This window comes from Colossoma macropomum, unplaced genomic scaffold (genome assembly GCF_904425465.1).
Source record: "Colossoma macropomum unplaced genomic scaffold, Colossoma_macropomum, whole genome shotgun sequence".
Classification (NCBI taxonomy): Eukaryota; Metazoa; Chordata; class Actinopteri; order Characiformes; family Serrasalmidae; genus Colossoma; species Colossoma macropomum.
The window spans coordinates 4,915,970-4,938,014 of record NW_023494802.1 but is presented as its reverse complement, the minus strand read 5'-3'; the positions used below and the strand labels follow the sequence as shown (position 1 = coordinate 4,938,014).

Here is a 22,045-nt window from a genome sequence, read left to right as displayed (position 1 = left end):
TACCACCAGGCAGAGATGGAGACTCAAGTCACATTCAAGTTGCGTGCTGGCTCGTGATGTGACTCTGAATCTGCCTTAACAGTGTATTTTGCAACAATTAGCAACTCTTGCTATTAGACACAAAGATGAAATCTGCTATCCACAAAAAAAAACTGCTAGAAAATTACAAAATTGTTGTTGCCGTTTTATAAAAGCAATAGCCTCTCAAGGCTGTGTGTTACAGGACATTGGTATATGTCATGGCAGCCCACAGCCTCAAGCTGCTTGTTGCTTTTATAAGATAAAGATAACCTACACTATTTGGCCAAAAGTATGTGGACACCCAACCAGCACACCTATATGACCTTGCTGAACATCCCATTCCAAAATCATGGGCATTAATAAGGAGCTGGCCACCACCATGCAACAATTTTTGTCCGAGGTCAGACACTGATGTTGGACGAGAAGGCGTGGCTCACAATCAGCGTTCCAATTCATTCCAAAGGTGTTAAGTGGGGATGAGGTCAAGGCTCTGTGCAGGCCACTGGAGTTCCTCCACACCAAACCCATCAAACCATGCCTTTTTGCAGCTCGCTTTGTGCACAGGGGCACATGGTCATGCTGGAATAGGAAAGGGCCTTCCCCAAAACTGCCCCAAAACTGCCAAAACATTACTCTTCACTGGAATTAAGAGGTCCAAATCCTAAAAACCAGCCCCAGCCCATTATCCCTCCTCCACCAAACTTTACTGTTGGCATATGCATTCCGGTAGGTAACGTTCTCCTGGCATTCGCCAAACCCAGATTCGTCCATCAGACTGCTATGGAAACCCATTTCTTGAAGCTCCTGACATTGTGCTGATGTTACTTCCAGAGACAGTGTGAAACTCTGTAGTGAGTGATACAACAGAGGATAGGTGCTACGTGCATCAGCACTCGGCAGCCCCGCTCTGTGTGTTTGTGTATTGTGCCACTTTGTGACTGAGCTGTTGTCGCCCCTAGACACTTCCATTTCACAATAATAGCACTTACAGTTGACCAGGGTAGACGAAGCAGAGCAGAAACCTCACAAACTAACTTGTGGCAAAGATGGCGTCTGATGACTTTGTCTCATTTAGTCACTGAGCTCTTCAGTACGACCCGTTCTACTGCCAGTGTTTGTCTATGGAGACTGCAAAGCTATGTGCTTGATTTTATTCACCTGTTAGCAATGAGTGTGGCTGAAACACCTGAACTCAGTAATCAGGAGGGGCATCCACAAATATTTGGTCATATAATGTACAATAAAACACACAAATCTTCATTAATCCCTGAAATGGCCACGTCCAAAATTTTACTACACACTTCTGTGAAATAAGAATAGCTCAGGCAGTTGCACTGTAGTCAAAGTATTTACTGAATAATAAGCCTTAGTATGTAATAATACAGGGATTTTAAGAAGTTAAATCTTTTAATTTCTTATTATTGGGGACGCAAATTTTCTTTTAGCTAATAACTAACGTTTGTCAGTGATTTACTGTCAACTGATAAACCTAAAAACACAGAGACAATCCATGAAGACATCAAACACAGCACTGTGTTTCATATAAAAATGATTTTAGGCTTTATAGAATAAAAAAAACACAGTCTGATGTTTAACAGATAAGACAGCAACATAATGCAGTCTACTCACATTTACCACGTATTATTAGCTCAAGTTAACGAACATGTATGACCTGACTGGGGCTGGCACAAAGTTTACATGAATAGTTCAAACAACAGGTAAAATAAAGTTGTTAGCTCGCAGCTTTTAAGCATTTTTTGTCATGAGGCTAACTACATAGGCCAAGCGTTAGCTAACAAACATGGCTACACTCAACAGAAACAACGTTTAAAAGTCAGTTGTAGCCTAACTTAGTACTGTATCACGTGGCTAAATGACGTGATACGGTTGTAAACTATATTTAGGACAGTTCAACCTCTGCTGTATCCCTTTATCAACAGCTCTGGCGCTAAGGGTTAAAATTAAGTGGAGCCGAGGAGTTGAGAACGTCAACCCGGAGTTCTGGATCACTAAGTAAGGCTATTGGGACAAGCTGCACTGCTGCACCCTCATCCGTACAACTCAATAACAGCTCTCAAGTTGAGTGAATAACCTGCATATTTAAATATCAACTGTGAAATCAAACAACCTTTTTAACAGAAAGCATTGGTCAAACATGTATGTTTGGGGTCATTCTCCATTTAGAGTGGGAAACCATGTCCAACAGATCTTAAAAAGATGCTTAAAATATTTGGCACAGCTCCAAAAGTCAGTGTGTACATTTACACAGTTGACTTAAGATTAAATAACTAATTTCCCTTATGATTTTTTTTTTTTTAAAAATTATCTTTTTTAATTCTGTTTCATATTCGCTCTGCATATGTACAACAGCTCATCACAAAACCAATTTTCAACATTTGAGAAACTATTTTTAATATAAAACACTATTTTTAAGAGGTTTCATTTAGGAATTTGTATAAAATACATTCATATTTACTTTATATATCATTAATGTTATATTACATTTAAAAAAATATGTTTTTTATATTAGAAATTCTGAAAACTGAGATTTTGGTCACTAGTGTTCAGGACTCTTATGTTACATTTTAACACAGTATTTTAACTCTTAAACCACTTTTTTTGGGTCAATGGTCATCAGAGAGGAAGCACCTCAAGGCATAAGAAGGCGAGTCCATACATGCTCACTATATTTCATTAATTTGTTAATAATTTTATTTATCAGGCAGCACATAACGTGTCACTGGTGTTATGTGCTTTAATGGCTTGATAAAATAATAATGCCATATATTTTTATTACTGATTTTAAATAGTTGCACAAGGTCATCTGATCGCCAATGAGTCAGCCAATTTACAAAATCCTCAATTTTAACCAGAATGTCACATGGACTGTCACAGTCACTGGCGTTACACCATATTCATATAACACCAGTGACGTGTTGTGACACCAGTGACTAATGTTAATGTCATGAATGATCAGAACACTTGAAAAACTAGTTAATACAGAATTTTTATCTTTATCTATATTTAGGCCCATTGGTGCTTATTTTGTTAGTTTCTACTTCGGGGGGAGTTCAGCCAAACAGAGGCAGAGGCCGTGTAGACAACGTACAGGTTCAGGTAAAGCTGGTTGCTTGGCAAAAAAAAAACAAAAACTTACCCTTTTCAGTCCTGAGACTGGACAGTTTAAAAACAAATAAAGTTTTGTTATGAAACATGTTCTCTGCTTAATTTTTCTGTTTATTGGGAAACATATTTAGTGTCCAGTATACGGCACATTTGGATGAAATGTAAGAGATTTTGAAAAAATAACGTTTATAATCATCAGCATAACAAGACACAAAGCAAGCACATAATTTTTTGTGTTTACTGTATGTATATTTGTGTGAAAAAGTTTCTGAACTCTTGGAACCACTAGACTTCTGCATGAACAGCTCCTAAAATATTAAACACGTTTCACTGGTGTTAGGTTTGTTATGATAAGGTGTTCTTTTTGGTTAAATATTGACTGTATTAAGAGTAACTTACCTGAAATGTTAGAATATTAGAATAGAATATTTCAGTAGTTCAAATTTCATGTTTATAATACAATGATTTAATAATTCTTTTTACAGAATAGTATATCACTGTTGTCAGAAGAAAACCTTGTATCTCTAAAATGGTAACTTCACAGGAAAAGAAAAAAAAAACCTACTTTATTTTTAAAGTAAGTTAATGGAACCAGATTTTTTTCCAAGTAATTTTGGGCCATTTCTTTTGGTCCATTCATCATGAAATTTACATACAATGTAAAGGGCAACAGGCACTTTTGAATAATGTCAAAATCTGAAAGGCAAAAATAGAGATACAAGGTTTTCTTCCCACAGCAGCGATATGGAGGTATGTTAAAATAAAACATCTGTATTTTTAATTTTTTGTGTATAAAAGAGCTTTGGTAACATGATTATTCAAATTGAATTTCTTCAATAAATACAGCCACATTAAATGTAAATGAAAAATAAATGCATTTAAGACAAAAAGAATGCCTGATTAAGGGGTAACACCAGTGACAAATTAACAACTTAACCAAAATACATTTGGAATTAAGCTCTCCTTTTTGCCTGTATGACAATAAGAGATGTTAATGGACATATTAAGATTGTTTAGAGATGAAAGAAACTGATTTTGTAAAAATGTATCCACCTGAATTCCCACTCCAAATGGAGAATGACCCATTTGTCGGTTAATGATTAAGCATCCCTAATCACTACAGTGCAGCTGGAAAGAAAATTCATCATTTGTAGACCAACTTTCTGTCTTACAGTCACACTGAGCTAAAGAAAGAGCTTTGCCCTTTTGCTGAGAAACGTTATTGAACGTAAATATATGCAGCCCCTGAGAGTTCTCTTGTAAGAACACTGAGCTTAAAGAGAACCACACGTGGCATGTTCTTGCATCAGTTCTTGTGAGTTTCTAACGGTCTGAGTTCACCCAGCGGATGACGCTGCTTTCCTCCAGTGGTATGGGGTTAGAGATGGTGGGCAGGGGGTTGAGAGGGTGGTCCTTCTGGAATGTATGGGGGCTTGGGGTTTTATTTTCTTAAGAAACTCAACTTTCCCCTGTCCTGAAGACAGTCCCTTCATAAGCTGAGCCTGAGGAATGTGTCCTCAGAGCTTAGCTTAAAACCAGAGATCCCCCCCAAGGCAACTCAAAACCATTAAAACAGGGAGAGAAAGCAAGAGGTTTATGACTGAGATTACAGCTCTATTTGCATTCCTGAGCATGTTAACCTCATCATGGAGCGTGATTTAGGCAAGCACAATGCTAAATGGTGGGGTAGAAGCTTCTACTACTTGTTAGCTACATCAGCCCTGTAGCAGCAGTGCAAATCTAAAGAAGCAAACCAAACTACATTTTGAGTAAGTGGGGAACAAAAAGCTTTGTCCAAATGCTAACAAGTGGAATACAATCCTTCAGAGCTGACATTAACTCAGAATTCAAATTTACTGTATCTGACAAAGCTGGCAATGCTGACATCTTGCTGACAGAGTAAAATAATCACCTGATCACTGTCGTAGAGCGTCTGCAGGGGGCTTCTTCTAGACTTTTCTGGCAAGTTGGTCCTTCCCAAAATCTGCTCTGTAGCTACGAACACACAAAAATACAGGAAAACACATTGAGAAATAAATAAGAAATGAAAGATCAATTCTAAAGACTATGACCTTAAGATTGAAGAAGTAAACAGAAATCTGGTACTGCTGTTAGTGAAGGTCTGATCACCTGTTTTCCACACATATTTTGTTGCATTTCGCCAACTTTGGCAAGAGCACAAAGACGGCAACAGGAGCTATATATGTATGTATACATGGGATGCATGTTGGTTAATTCAGCTCACTGCAGTCATTATGCTAAACATTTGATTCACATGATTTCCTTTATTATATGTAATTACATAGATCCATGATGAATTGTGTTTACATTCTGTTTATAACATTCTTCTGTTATAACATTCGTTATAATTTGTTATAATTTCCAATTTTTTGGTATTTAGTTTTTTTTTCCTAGACTGTATACAACGAAAACTTACATTCACTTCAAATCATAATAAAACATCCCCTCTTTTCCTTAAAACACAAATTTGATTTATTGAAAGTTTAAAATCTTCACTTTTGAAAAGATTTCCCCCACTTTTTTAAATTCAGTACGATTTAGAAATCATATTTGCCATTTTTATCAGGTTCATTCAAGTTGCCTAAGAAGAGTGCAGATTTAACTGTCTTTAATGACAAACTAACTACTTTGCGTCCGATTTATGAAACTTTCATACAACGTGGAAACAAGTAGAGATTGAGTGCAAACGATGAATCAGCTTCAGTGTGTGAAATCAAGTGCCAGCCTATCAGCATATCATTTACATGATACATACCCCAATTCATGCAGATGTTTGGCAGGGAGCCAAAAAAAACAACAGGATTTAACAGCTCGAGAGCCAATGGTTGTGCTCATAGGTGGACTGTGAGGTCAAGCAGTGAGGGCACTGATGTCCTACTGACCAAACTTTAGTGTTAAATTTACAATGACTGGAAAGAATAAAATGTTTTTTAGGATGCTGGAATGATGTGACTGTGTAGTGAGATTATTTTCCTAAAATGACATATTTAAGTGCTGTATTACTGCAGGGTATGAGATGCTTCTGCACTTTTTTTGCTTTTCTATTTATAATATTCCTATTGTTAATTATGTGAAGCTTATCTTATCTGCGTTTTGTAATGTTTATTTTGTGGGTGGAGTCAGTGGTATAAAACAAAAGCATAGTGTAATATGCCTGGATATGAATATGCAGCAATTGTTTATACTAATCTGTATGTAAAATAAGTTCATCCTCTTTTGTACTGAATTGCCATGAGCACAAATTATTCGTTTTATTGTTATTTTCTAGTTTTATACATATTGTGAATATTATAGACTATATTAAAAATGGTTTTGCTTTGATACTTAAAGGTGCTTTAAGGCACATATGCCATGTGAGAGGATCAAGGAGAGTTAATGAAGTGTTTCTTTTTTCGAATGTATATAATTTACAGTCTTGTTTAAAGTGCAGATGACAGAGGGACAGTCTACATGACAAGGCTATTATTGGCACAAAGTTGAGGTTAGTGCTGTTAAACCGTTACTCAATCTAATGATTACAAAATGTATGTTAGTTTTGAAATAGTCACTAAATAAGTCACTCACTGGAGCTGCTGAATAGTAAGTCTTGAGATCAAATAAATGGCTGTTGTAAAAAAATCACATAATTTACAGTTTTCCTCTTACCCCAGTGTAGTCAATTAGTGCACAAAATGTGCTTCTTTTATTTTAAACTAGAGCTATATGACTACTGTTGTTTCTCCTCCCTTTCATATGCATGCATTTAACACAGACATTTGGATGCTACAGATTATGTTCAATATTTCTGTTGTTTCCTTTTATAAATACCTTATAACAACAGAAATAAACAGAAACAACAGAAATCATGAATGTAATCGGGCGTCCAATCCAGGAAGCAGAATTCACCACAACACCTGTTGTCTAAATTAGCCTGCAGCGTCCAGCTACGCTGTGACGTTTTGTTTTTATTTACATTTTTATGAGCCTAAGTAACATTGACAACATTCAATCGTACGACTACTTACTTCTTGTGCTTGTTAGCAATGTTAGGCTTGTAACTCCAGAACTAAAGTAAAGAAGTAAACCTTGGACGTGTCTTGGCTGATTAGCAATATCTGGGATAAGTGGCAAGTTGTGTAAATTGTAAACTTCACAGAACCTTTACTTTAATAACTGAATAACCAGCTGACGGCTGAACGGGTTAAAGCAGGGCAGCCTGAAAGCTGCAGGGTTTCAGCCCAGTTCAGTACAGCCACCATGGAGATCAGCCATAAACTTCCCTCTTTAAAGTGACATGCACTATAGGAACACTGTGTTCTCTCCAGCAGTCCAAGTGTTTCCCCCTCACTCCCCTTCTCTCCCACCGCTCATACACACTACTCACTACTGGCCTATTGGCTACAGACAGGTCTGCGCTGGGGCCCACGCTGACTGCACAAGTGATTGGTTTTGCACATGTGCCAACAAAGTCAAATGGGGGGAGGGGGGGCAGAGAGAGAGAGAGAGAGAGAGAGAGACAGAGAGAGAGAGAGACAGAGAGAGAACAACAGAAAGAGAAAGAGTAGGCATAGAGAGAGGGACAAATGGAGAAAGAGGGGAAAAGAAAAGCAAAAGCAAAGAAAATAGATGGAGAGAGACAGAAACAGAGAGAGGGAAAGAGAGATCAAAGAGAGAAAGAGAGCGGGGGGAGTAAGAGAGAAAGCAGAGAGAGGGAGAGGGGAGAGAAAGAAAGAAAGATGGCAAAGAAAGAGAAAATGATGGAGAGACAGAGATGGGGGAGAGCAAGAAAGACAGAAACAGGGAACGGGATCCAAGGGGGAATGACATATATATGTAAAGAGAGAGGGAGAGAGAGAGAGGACAGCAGTAGAGGAAAAGAAAGCAGAGTAAGAGAGAAAGAGGGAAAGCGAGAGGAAACAGAGAGAGAGATGAAGAGCAAGAGAAAGATAGAAGGAGAAAGAGTTAGCAGAGAGGGAGAGAGAGAGAGAAAGAGAGAGAGAGAGAGAGAGAGAGAGCAGTATAGAGAGGGGAGGGAGAGAAAAAGAAAGATGGAGAGAACCAGAGAAAGACATCAAAGAGAGACAAAGATAAAGAGAGACACAGAAAGAGAGAGGGGAAGAACAAGAAAGACAAGCAGAGAAAGAGAACAAAGAGAGAGAGAGAGGGAGTGAGAAAGAGAGAACAGTAATGTAAACGGGAAAGATGAGAGAAACTAGGGTAAAGTTAAAGTTAAAGACGGAGGGTAGGTGGACGTGTTGGAAAAAAGCCCACGTTGACAGAATAAGGGCGAAGAACAGTAATGAGATAAAGAAGTGAAGGGGACGAAGGGGGACGGACGCAGCTGTAGATGTGGACCATATGCTCTGGTGCAGAACGTATAGAGAGCAGCACAGGCGGCCCATGTGGCCCAGGCTGCAGTGCTGCAGTGCCCTCCTCCATATGCTTCCATAGAGTTCATGCAGCCAGACAGAAAGGCCACAGGAAACCAACAAGCAGATGCTGGCTGATATATAGACTGAGGGGGGGGTCACAGTATAGGTTTATGTGGACTGAGGCGTTTTTCCCAAATGTTTTCAGTGAGATAAGATGCCACATCCTTTGTGCGGAGCGCTCTGGAGGTGAAAAAGATTAACTCAAAATTTTGAAGTAACCTACGTCATAAGTGTTTTTTCAGTGCTGACCAATCCAGTCAAAGTGCAGGCCTTCAGTGACGGTTGTGGAGGAATTGGTGGCTGCAACTGCAGAGTACCCTAAACTGCATTAATTAATGTATATAACTATCATGATGAATAAAGTTTAGCTTGTTTTTCTAGCACCACACGAAATGTCCTAAAAGAACAAGCTTTTTGTCTGTACATATTGAAATGATAGCTAGCAGCTCAAAGACAGTCATGACGCTAACATTATATAGCAACATCCAGAAATAGCCCTGAAAAATCATAAAACAAGAAAAAAAGATGCTTCACATTTTTCAACCTTTAGACAAAATGTAATGTGAACTCCCCCAAACAAATTTATAGATTCATTCTTTACAAAAAGGCTATTTTTTTAAAAAGCTAATATTCAGCAAAGTCTAATTTACACAATTTTCCTCTTATACCAAATGTAGCTAATCACACAAGACATGTTTGGTGTCTGAAGTCTGCTTCTTTAGGTTTGTACTGAATCCACACGGCTAATTTAGCTAACAATAACTGAAGCTTATATGCTACCAGTTACCACTGTTCAATTAGCAATTAGCTTATCTAGTTATGAAAACAGAATACTGCATAAAAATTGCAGTAGCCTGAATTTGATCTACATTTTGCACATAACCAAGTTCATTTTAGATTACTTAACCACTCAGCACAGTTTGGTGATTTAAATGTGCAGTTAGCACCACGCTATATGCTAAGTTATAAGCTTCTAGTGCTAACTACATTAGCCTTGTAGCTCCAGCACAAAACTCAAGAAGGAAACTTCAGACACTAAGTGTATCTTGACTAACTGATATGGCAGAACCTGATTAAATGTTAAATTCTGTTGAACTGTTGGTTTATATCCTCAAGCTGTGATGAAAGCAGATGACAACAGGTTTGGGTTTGGGTTTGGTTGCAGAATTTTTCTAGCTCAGACCAAAAGATTTCAATACAGGGGCCAAACTGAGGGATCCAAACATGACTCACTTTTGTGTTTCTCCATATTAGCACACTCCTTCATTCAGCTCTAAGAAATGGAAACAGATAACAACTCAAAATCTGAACCTAAATAAAAAATCATGATTATTGAATAAATTTACTGCATGTCATGCTACACGTCTGGCCTTATCTTAATGAGTTTGCGCAAGATTGCGTATGTTAAAGGCTGTGCAGCAGTATGCAGAAGAGGAAATGGCTTTGGTCGGGTTTCACAACCACGACACGGCACCAGTGGCAAGCTTCCTTTTTCACAGTGCAGAGTTTGTCACAGGATACACTTGAAAGAAGCAGCGGAACAAAATCTCTATCCAGATCACAGTGAAAAAAGTCACTGGGTGATGCATGAAGGGCTGCAGCAATAGTTCAGCCAAATATTTCCAGTTTTCTGATTATTCCAAATGTATCTCATCAGCCATGCCAGGTTTGGTGTCTGACGATTACTTCCTTAGTTTTGCCCTAGAACTACGGGGCTAATGTCCGTTAGCTATGTACAAACTGTGTGCCTAATAGGGCTGTGTGTTCTGACTAATTTTGAAACCTGAATATCCATAAAAGTTAAACGGATTCAAAAGTAGCAGAGAGAAATTGGTAGGTCTTCCTGTTGGATGAGTAATGGAGGCTGCCTCGTCAGATGAGCTAATAAGCTAAGACTAAAGCTAACCGGTGCGACTTTGAATGCTCGTCATCTACACTAGGTATTTTCTCCTCAGTGGATGATGTGCCAACATGTTAGTCCAAGAAATATCTTTTTGTTGTTCCTGGACAGAGCAAACTTCGGCTAGGGAAGTTGGCCACAAAGTTAGCAAAAAAGCAATGCCAGTGCCATCTGCCTTTTCAGTGACGTCCAAATTAACGCGTCCTTGGTCACGCGCTCACATAGTTATCAAGTGTTTCATGTAGCAAATATATACTTTGCAAAGTTTCAAAAAAAATATAGACCAACTTTTGTTTATTTCATTTCCAGTTTAGATGAAGTTATTCATTTTTTTAGTGTCAGAAAAAAGCAGAAAACTTATATTTGGCAAAAAATAACTCAGAAGCCTCAACAACTATATATAATGTCCACCCAGCTTCTATTCTTTTCAGGAGACTTGTTTTCAGTTCCTCAGTGAAATCTATGGATATTTTTCTACACCTCTCAAGTTCAGTCTTAAAAGTTGGTTGCATTTTCTGCTTACTATCCAAACAATCCCAAACACATTCAATGATGTTGAGGTCTGGACTCTGGGGTGGTCAGTCCGTTGTTCTTTTTGCACCAGCAGCTACTGTTTTGTCCATCTCCTTTTTCTCAGTAATTCCTGACTTCTCTTGCTTCTTGACAGCTACACATCCTTTCAGACCTACAGCTCTGAGTTGTCTTCTCTCAGTGGAAGGATGGACAGAAATACCTGTGGATGTTTTCAGCTCGAAGCAACTTGATTTTCTCCTCTCTTTTAAAGATTAAAGTGCTGTTTATCTGATGGGGATGGTTTTGGTGGACCCCATCAGATACACAGGTGGTTTCAGGTGGTTGTTAGGAGTCCCATTTTCTGAGTAGCTTTTAATCACTTTTTTGACTCCAGTTTTCGAAACTCCTGTTTCTTTCAGTTATTTTTCTTTGAGCCATGCATGTGAATTATCTTATATCTGATTTCCTCAGAAATATTTACTGAAAAAATAAATAACTTGTACTTAACGGCATAACATTTTGCCCAAAAATTAAACAGAGGTGGTTTTGCAAAACTTTCCAGTCCTTTTAAAATCCAAATTCACTGAACTGTTAGCCTGTATATTTTCTCTCTGTCAGTGATGGAAGACAACAAATAACCAAATAGTGATTTCAGTATTTCAAGTGAGCGCTCAAGCACTCTTGCACATCCTGAGTGCCTCATTCATCACCCACTTGCCTCACACCATGTGAGTTGTTTGGTGTTATAAATAGACTTGCGAGATGTAGCACTACACGACATGCTGTTACTCAGTGTGCAAATTCTTACTGGTATTCTTGGGGTCCCATGTTGACTGGCTACTGCAGCGTTGGCTGGATGCTAACTCACTCGCCATAGCTTGCCAACTGCCAACAAAATGTTTGGATTAGCAGTTCTTCTTCTGGAAATGCTCTTCCACACATTAACTGCGCTCTTCCACACATTAACTATGATCTTACACATCTGCTCTTTTGTCTTGGTTTTAAGAAATGAGTAACAATTCACTCTTTGTACCAAACATTTGGAAAACTTAAAGATTTAAAATACACTGTGGCATACCCTAAAGTTTTTCAGAGGTATCCCGGCCACAGTTACAGTTGCCTGGCTATAAAGGACCAACTGGGTGAACCAGTTTGCTACAGCACCACGCGTAGGCAGACCAGGGCTGCAGCTCTAGCTAGGTAAGAGTATTAAACATAGAGTTACCCATTCATAGTTTAAGCAGCTAAACAATGAGCTTTCCCTGAATTTGTATTGAGCATCTATTTTATAATTTAGTCCTAGATGTTGAGACATTTAGGGGGTCCAAGAGGTAAAATAGGAGGTTCAGGACCCCCCAGGATCCCCTATGTTTCGCACCTTGCTGTTACTTGTGTCCTCACCTGGTTTGAGGCAATAGTATTATGATTTATGCACACATTATGATGAAAATTGGAGTCTATGAGTTTCCATCGTTTGTTAGCTACATTAGCCAAGTAGCTTAAGTGCAGGACTGGCAACTGTAGTGAGGTGACTACAGAGTGAGATTCATTCATTTTGCATGCACACACACTGCTATTCTGCTTAAAACACTAATCTGAACCACAGCTCAGTTAATCTCTCTCTCCTCTTAGTCATTAGAATGTACGCCCATGGTTCTCAAACCAGTCTTCAGGCACCACCAGCTGGCCCACATTTTTGCTCTAACTCAATCCAAACACACCTGCACCCAGCTATTAAGGACAATGTATACTTGGTACAGACATTTGGCTATTTATTTCTAAATAAAGCAAAGTGTTTTCCCTTGTACTTTCCTGTTTGTACAGATTTGCACAAGTTTTAAAGACTAATGAGTAGAGAAGTTACTTTTTCCATTGAGTAATAAATAATCCCATTACAGGCTGAAGGACGTGACTAATAATCTGTAATGAACTACTGTTTACTCCAATGTTTTTTGGCAGCAGATGATGAGGAAATAAAGTTAAATCAAACAGGAACTGAGCAGCTGAGCTGAGGAACTTAGTAGATGTTCTGCTCATGGGGTGGAGAGAGAGGAGGATGGGGGGTGGGATGGGATAGAGAGAGATCAGAGAGAACCTCGATGTTCCAGCTTTCCAAAGCCGCTCCTCACTCCAAGCAGAAATGCTCTACTCTGTTTTTGTGCTAGCAATATAAAAAAAGGTGGAGCTGCAGGAGAAACAGCTAATATCCTCTCAACATGCTACAATATAACCCAATCAGATGCCATCAGGCTGAAAGAACATAAACTAGTAGTGATGCAAGTTTGTTCTGAGCGTGTAGGTTGGGTGGCTTGCGATTTCATGTGCAGCGTCAGAGCCAAAGACCCAAGATTTTAAGTTTAATGCCAAATCCGTGAGAGTTGGCAACCCCACAAGTGCTAAACTCATGAAGCAAACTCCAGACACCACACAAGTCCTGGCTGATGGACTATATTTAGGGTAAGCTGGTCTTTATTAGAGAACAGTTTATTAGTTTGGGAAAACTCTGCTTGCAGATAAAATTACATAATAGCTCTTACGGGTGTAGATGTTTTGAAATTACAGTTGTATGCAAAAGTCTGAGTGCCCTGGTTAAATTACATGTTTTATTGATTTTCCAAGTGTATATATATATATAAATATGTGCGTGTGTGTCTGTATGACATTATATGTTTTTATATGTTTTTAAATGCATATGCTATATTTTAAATATTTTAAATTATGTTAAATTCAGCAAATAAACAGCAATTGTGCATTAAAAGGTGCAGTGTGTTCTCTGTACAGCAGGGATGCTCAGTCCTTGTACTCCTTATCTACCAACCTGTAGAGTTCAGATCCAACACACCTGGTGCTAATATTCAAGCCCAATCCCATTTCACCCCTTGCCTCTACCACTAAGCCCTTACCCCTCCATTTTGCGAGTTCACAGGGTAGGGTGTCCCGATTTTGTTGAGACAGAGGGGTAGGGCGAAGTGTTAGGGCTACATGGACCTCAAGCAAAGGTTTTTCAGAAGCACACTCCAAACAGTGTTATGAGAAAGCGAGCTATCAAAGAAACCCACAAATGTGAGCATTTTCTCCATTAAAACATTCTGATAACTAATGTATTATCTTAGTTTAGTGTCATTTCAATTTATTATGGTCCTTTTCTTCATAACAAGTAGAGGAAATTGCTAGTAGTTTGCTGATGCCTTGGTAGCTAGCTAGCTAAACTTCCCGTTCCACCTTAAATGGTGCAGCAGTTACATTCTGGCACCTCAGGCATTAGAAATACTGCACCATTTAAGGTGGAACAGGAAAATTCAAACAAGAAGATGGGGAAGAGCTGACTTCAGCTTCATATCACTGAAGAATTAGGGGTAGGTGATACTAAATAATCGTCGCATCCCGCTCTTCGAAGTTTTGAAGGAATTTAACTAAAGCCCAGCAGTGACTTTGCTGAACTTTACCCTCCTCCGCTATCACTGCAGACTGGCAGCGTCGCCTACAGAGCACCGCTAGTAGCCTGTTAATGAAGTAATGTTCTTTTTTATTTAAGGGTCCCATTTCAAAGGGGAAGATTTCAGCCACTACCCCTTGTAACTCCTTGTAAGTTCCAAGAGGTAAGGTGACACTGAGGGATTGGGCCTCAGATTCCCCTGAAGGCCTTCATCACCTGGATCAGGTGTGTTAGATTAGGGTTGGAGCTAAACTCAGCAGGGTCCTAGAGGACCCACTGCCCTGCACATTTTTGTGTTGCCCTGCTCTCGACACACCCGATCCAAATAATTAACAAGCCCTTCCTGAGTTGAAGTGGGTGTGTTTCAGCAGGAAAATACAAAAATTTGCAGGGGTGGGGGTCCTCCAGGACAAACTTTATGTGACTGAACTTGGCATTTGACCAGCAGCACCCAAACCTTTGCATACCACTGTCCACCCAATGAACACAGCAGAGTATCAAAAAAAAATCTGAGGCGATGCCAGCACACGGTCACTTTGGAGGCTATTCCAGGAGAAGCCTGCAGCTTTTGAAGGTGCCCGAACAATGGAGGCCTTTTTAGACCTCATTGGTATGCACAATGAACGAGGTTTCCCAAGTCAACTGAGGCCAGGCGGCAGCAACAAAGGCTGCTTGCCGGAATGTTGCAGAGGCTTGTGGCCATTTATGTTGGCCTGCGATGGCTTAGAGAGGACAGCACACAAATCAGCAGGCTTTTATCTAATGCTTTAAACCGCACGACAGACAGGAATACCTCCTGCGGTGCAGAAACAGCTCACTTTCTAATCTCCAGCCTCCCGCTGCTCACACATCGCTTGCGACTGTGTGTATACGTGTGTGTTTGTGTGTGGGTTTCTTCCTTCCGTCAAAAATCCAAAAACCATCCATCCCATTGATCGCAATTGCTCTCAATGTCCTTTGCAGGATATTATATACAGTCCCCTCCATAATTATTGGCTATTAGAAATGCACCTTTTGGTCATTTTGCTTAATCTCTGAAAAAGCTGAGAAAAATCCAACCTTTAATTGAAGTAATTTTATTCTGAGAAAAAAATCCCTCATCAAGAAATAACTATTTTTAACAAAGCCACATGTGCTACGATTACTGGCACTCCTGCATTACTTTGTACAACCTCCCTTTGCCAACGAAACAGCACTTAGTCTTCTCCTATAACATCTTACAAGGTTGGAGAATACAGAGCAGGGAATTTGAGACCATTCCTCTTTACAGAATCTCTCCAGACTGTCAAGCGTCCTAGGTCCTCTCTTGTGCACTCTTGTCTTTAGCTCACCTCTCAGGTTTCCTATGGGGTTTAGATGAGGGGACTGAGATGACATGGCACAAGCCTGACTTTGTGTTCAGTAAATCATTTTTGTGTTGATGTGGACATATGTTTTGGATGTTTTGCCCTAGAAGTTTCTTGGCAGAGGCTAACAGATTTTGATTTAAAATGTCCTGGTTGGCATGTACCCTAATGAGGTTCCCAGGGTCTTTGGAGAAAAAAGCCTTAACGATGGGCATCATGTTATTTTCATTGTGGTCATCCTTTTTTGATGCCAAACCACTCAAATCTTGAGTGTCTATTGCCAAAAAGCTCAATTTTCATTTCAATCTGACCATAGAGTATTGTCCCTGTCAGAGTCCTAGTTGGCTCCAGGTGGTTACATTTGTGGTTGGATAACAGGAAAGACTTTCTCCTAGAATGCCTTTCTAATAATCTGATGGTGTGGAGGTGGCGTCTGATGGTAGTTTTGGAGACTGGGTGACCTCAAGATACTGAGTGTGGGGGCAAAAGAACTTGGGTCCCCTTTCAGGCAAGTTTGTCACAGTTCCAATTGATTGGAACTTTTTAACTGTTGTCTTAACTGTAGATGTGGGCATTTTCAGGCGAGTAGTTATCTTCTATGGCCATTCCCGGACTTATGAAGGTCAAAACACTTTTTCCTTATTTGTATTGTCTTTCCCATGTTGAAGAATAACTAAGGGAGTTTGACCTCTGTGTTGCCTCATATTTAGACCCCAGTGAAACAGAAAGTCACGGATTCCTGCTTGAAAGGTAAAATATTCAAGTACAATATTAATGGAAAATCTTCAGTTGCATTTTGTTTCTGAGAATTTCTAGGGTTGCCAATAATCATGGTACATGTGGTTTTGTGAAGCATTTCTTTATGAGGGATTTTTTTATCTCAGAATAAATTTACTTCAATTTAAGGTTGCATTTTTTTAGTGTGAGATTAAGCTAATACACCAAAATGTGAATTCATATTATAACTCTTTTTACTCCACTTTACCAGGGTTGCCAATAATTGTGGAGGGGACTATTGACTATCTGGCATGTGTTCAACACAGTCAAATGCAACAAAGTCATTTAAAAATCAATAAAATCAATGAAAGCATTTAACTTTGTTAGGGCTGTCCTTCAAATGTTCACAGTGCCGCCATACTTCACACTTCTTGGGAGACATGATTATAGCTAGCCTAGTTTACTGACCACTCCACCTCAAGTTTCAGCTTCTCTCATCAGTTAACCACCAACGCATGTCACACAGATTTTAACAAGTGCCAGAATATAAAATTCTAAAAAGCTAGAATATAAAAATATACGTATGATTCTCCTTACTTATAATTCCTCATTGAAATGGTATCCTTGTGCATTTTTGTCTGTTTTCTTGGTATTGTAATGAACACTGAATGACCAAAAAACAAAACAAAACAAAACAAAAAAAAACGCTATTTGACTTGAAGAATCTCGGTCGACTCCCAGATGATTTGACTCGTCGACTCTCAGGGGGCAGCCCTAGAAAAAACAATAAAGGCGCGTGTAGTGTTCACACTTCCTGCACATCGCTGACGTATTGAAACTGTGTACCGAAATCTTCTTAAGGAAACCAGACTGATTCAGACATCAATGACCTAAACGGAACTTAAAGCTGCTCGTTTGAGGTTTGCAGCAGTCAGGTAGGAGTGCACAGCCTACGTGTATGTATTCAAGTGCAGAGACATGGGTTTCTTCAGTGCTTTCCTGGAAAATGAAGTCATCAAAAGCTTTACTGTAACTCAACTCTTAAGTCCATCAGGCTTAAGATCAGAAACTGAAACTTTGATAAGAGCTGAAGAATCGAAAGAGGAATGACTAATAATTTTCTATATCTGTTCTCCTCCTGAAGCAGATAACAGTCTTAATTTCACCGTAAACCTTAGAAGTCTAGTTGCTAAACACTTAATTTACATTTACAGAACACAGAAACTACATCACTTTGTAGTTGGCATCATGCCCAAATAAGGAGCTCTATAGTAAAATGAATGGTCTTATTCTGTGATAAATAAAAATGTCCCAAAGCTGATAAGTTATGTTCTATGCACATCAACCTCCCTGCCACATTTATCACTGGATCTTTTGAGTTATGAGGTCTCTTAATCATTCAAATATGAAAAAAAACTGCTGCCAGCAAGTTAAGACTATGGATGTTTTCACACCACATTTCATAAAGCTTGGGATTTGTGTGGAGTATATTGATGAGGTTGACAGTCTTATGATGTTAAATCAGTATGAAGCCATATCAGCTTGCATGTATTTTGATGCATTTTAAGCTGGGCCTACAATACATGATTTTCAGCCTGATTTAGAATTCTGACCAATTTTAATAACCTAAAGGGATTTTCCAGGTCCGGTGCTCAATCAGAAGAGACTGATGGTGCAGGCGATCTGGCAGTGTGAAAGTCAATCTTGCTCATTGAATGATCTGAGCCAATCAATGATCTGAGGCCTTTTCCAAAATTCCCGAGTCCCGTGGTGTGAGATGGTCAGCGACAAAATTGAAGAAACTGACAGCTTATTTAATTATTTCTTATTTTAAAAAGTCTTATTTGTGGCTGTAACATGCTTCTACTTCTGTTTTAAAGGACTATTTCAGTGTAAACTCCAATTAACACATTTTTCCAATTACCCTAAATGCATTCAATCAGCCAAGACATGTATGGTGTCAAAATTATGCCTTTTTTTTTAGTTTTGAACTGGAGCTGCTAGGCAAACGCTGCTAACAAACACTGAAAGTCTATAGTCACCCAAATCTTTTCCATAAATACAAACCAAAACTTCGTTCGATCAGCTCAAACCACATCCACGGCTTGTGGTTCAGAACACAGTATGACTCACTGTGTGGCTAAAAAAAGGGGGCAGTCATTAAGGATAACTGGAATCATTTCTTTTCTGACCACAATTTGGTATCATTCTGCACAAGATCACCAAAGACGGGGCTAAGAGAATTCACAACACTGGCACACTGTAGAGTAACATAAAGAGAGAAGCTAAGTGAGCGAACTCCATGGTACAATGTACAAATCTGCGGACCACAGTTTTCTAAGTGTCTACCGTTTGAACCTAAATATATACATGAAGACAAGCTTCAGTCGGATGCTGAACCCACCACTGACTCCCAGACCCATGTGTAAGTACTTGAAAGAAACCTGGTGGGGCACTTGTGGCAAGTGACAGGCGATGTCAACTAAAGCAGCGTGTTCACTCTGTTCCTCATTTTTGTAGGTATATCATTATGCAGCTTCTAACACTCTTAAAGCCACCGCACACTGGATATGCAGTGCAGCATCACATAGCGTTACATAAGTTCCAAGCCCCATGCGATCTACTGCGGCTTTCTGTGGTCTCAATGTGGCCTAAATTGAATCTAGTTAAGGCAAAATTCTGCGTGGCATGTCACGACAAGCTGCTCAAAGGTGCTCAGAATCATGGAGTGCCGGTGCACGTACCTCCATTAAATATTATGGTTTAGATTTTTTGGACACTGCATGATGCAATGCAGCACGTCCAGTGTGCGTTGGCCTTTACTGTAAGTAAGCTTTAGGTATTGTGCTAACACTGTGTACCTGCATAGTGACATTTTACCAAAACACTCCTGCACTACGTCCTCTGAGGGGTGCAAGGTGGAATAGTGCTGGAAGGCAGGAAGTTATGTGTAGTTCCAATTTTAACTTAAATGTGTAAATAAACTCTATTTATGCCATTTTACTAGCTTTTTTTATACAAGTAGCTTATCAACATCATTTAAAACAAACGTGAAGATTTTGGTATGTGTTTGTAGTCTGGGTGACTACTGACTTCCAGTGTTTGTTAACAATGTTAGCCTAGCAGTTCCGGTTGTAAAATAAAGAAGAATGTCTTGTCTGATCAACTGCATTTGGGCCAAGTGGACAATCATGTACACTTTTCTCCAAACTATTACTTTAAAAAAGCCATACTGAAAGTGAGACCTTGGGTTTATTCCCAGTTAAAAATGTTAATAACTTCATGAAAACGTCATCCTCCCAATGTTCTGAAGATATAGAGGGGAATTTGGGGAGTTTCTTTGGAGAATCAGGAGAAAGGTCAGTCTGAACGTGTCGCATCATTCTGATGTCACCCTAGAACTCTGTGACAAGTGGTGTGGTATGAAAGCGGCTTTAGTGTTACACATAAATCAGCACACAGTGGACTGTTCTTAATCAGAGATCTGGATAGCATTACTTCAGCTCTAAACCAGCACAGCCTGCTCTGTCTACAGTTCAGTCTGTACCTTCTCTCCCAGCCGAAATGGTAATAATCTGCATATTACGTGTTCATAGAGAACGGCCTGCTGATGTAACAGAAATGATGGTGACACTGTTCCTCAAATCCTCCACAGTGAAATCCAGGCCAAACAAACCACAGCGCTTGTTCGTCATCACCAGGGCCAATTTGGTATCAATCTCTCATTCGACAAAAGGACACAGTGTCTTTCTTTCTTTTCCCCGTCCAGGGGTGTAAGATGAGTGGGTTTCAGAAACAAATGGAGAAAAAAAATACTAACCAAAAAAGCTTGAAGGATGAAACAAAGAAACAAATCTACTGTCCAGTTTTCAAACTTAGTCACTTTTCAATATAAACTCTTCAAATGTTCAAGTGGTTTAATGTGAAAAGGTCCAGACCAAGAAACTGGCTTGGAATTGTTCACAGTGGTGGTGATGGGAACCAGACATCCGAAAAGTTCAAAGCCTCTAAAAAGCCCCCTCACAGAAAGTTATTACAGGAAATAGTTATGATGACACTGCCTGATGTCTGAGACATTGTTTTACTATAGCTCTGAGATAAGTCTTTGGTCTGAAACATATTTTTTAAAAATCCATTCGCGTTATGAGCCAAAACAGTCCCCAAAGATTTCAGATTAGATCAGATTTAACACTATTTCATCCTTATCAGCATTACATATAAAACTCAGAGGACACATGCAGGTTCACTGGATAGTATATAAATTATCTATATTTGTGTTGTAGACATTGCAACCTATTTCCTGAGAGGCTTTTTGGATACCTGGTCCCACCACTGTTAAGAAAACGGAGTTGGTTATTTTTTCTACAACAAACCATTTCGGATCAAACCCTTCTGAATGACTTTGGCCCAATCCAATTTCTTATCTTTACCCCTACCCCTTGTTCTCGAGCATCACTTTGCCCCTTGGAACAGAGTTATAAAATGGGACAACCCTCAAATAAAAAGAACATTACTTCATTAACAGGCTACTAGCGGTGCCCTGTAGGCGACCCTGCAGGTCTGCAGTGATAGCAGAGGAGGGAGTTCAATAACCTCACTGCTGGTCTACATTTAGGGAATCATATGTCTTCAAAGAGGGGGGATGCGACAATTATTTATTATTGCCCACCCCTAATTCTTCGGTGATATGAAGCTGAAGTCAGACATTCGCCAGCTTGTTGTTTGAAATTTCTCGTTCCATCTTAAATGGAGCAGCAGTTCTGACACCTGAAGCACCAGAATGTAACTGCTGGATTATTTAAGGTGGAACGGGAAATTTAGCTAGCTAGCTACCGAGACATTAGCAAACTATTAGCGATTTGTTTAAGCTTGTTATGAATAAAAGACCATAAAACATTGAAACGACATTAAACTAAGATAATACAGTGTTTATCGTCATTTTTTAACAGAGAAAATAATCACGTTTGTGGGTTTCTTTGGTCACTTGCACAGCAATCTTGCTGTTTTTTTTCTCATAACACTCTGTTTGGACTGTGCCTCTGAAAAACCTACTATACAAGTTAATGTATCTTTGCCCTTCCAAGTCACATTAGCATTTTGATTCATATACAGGTGCAATATAACGTCGAGTTTAGCTTTGGTGAAATCACTGTAACACAAGGCTGCAGGTTGCTTAATGTCTTTATGAAATGCAGTGGAATACAATTACATTACAGTACATTACAGTATGTAATATGTTCATTTTAATGAAGGATTTTAAATGATTTAAGTAAAGAACCTGAAATACATAAAGTTACAGCACTGAATAGTTTACCATGTTGTAGCCCTGAACTATCAATGCACTGTGCAACACTAGTGTGTGCTTGGCAAATCTGACATCTCCACTGTCATTTTAGATTTATTCTATGGAAAAGCTGAGTCAGCTGGACCTCAGACTGTCTCGCATGTATTTCCATCCAGTCATCTCTCTGATTGAGTTTCACAGGCTATATGATATCCAATTTCGTCCCACAGTGACTCATAACGCACTGGCCTACCTAGAGTTATAGCAACC

General features: G+C 39.3%; 1 protein-coding gene across 1 annotated transcript in view; it reads right to left on the bottom strand.

Annotated features, from left to right (window-relative positions):
- The window catches only part of si:ch211-236h17.3 (carbohydrate sulfotransferase 11), a 43,207-nt gene that overhangs the window by 6,300 nt on the left and 14,862 nt on the right, over positions 1-22,045 (bottom strand). The window contains exon 2 of the mRNA XM_036591550.1: positions 5,060-5,142. Within this exon, the coding sequence (XP_036447443.1) occupies positions 5,060-5,142 (83 nt within the window). The remainder of the gene's footprint in view (positions 1-5,059; positions 5,143-22,045) is intronic.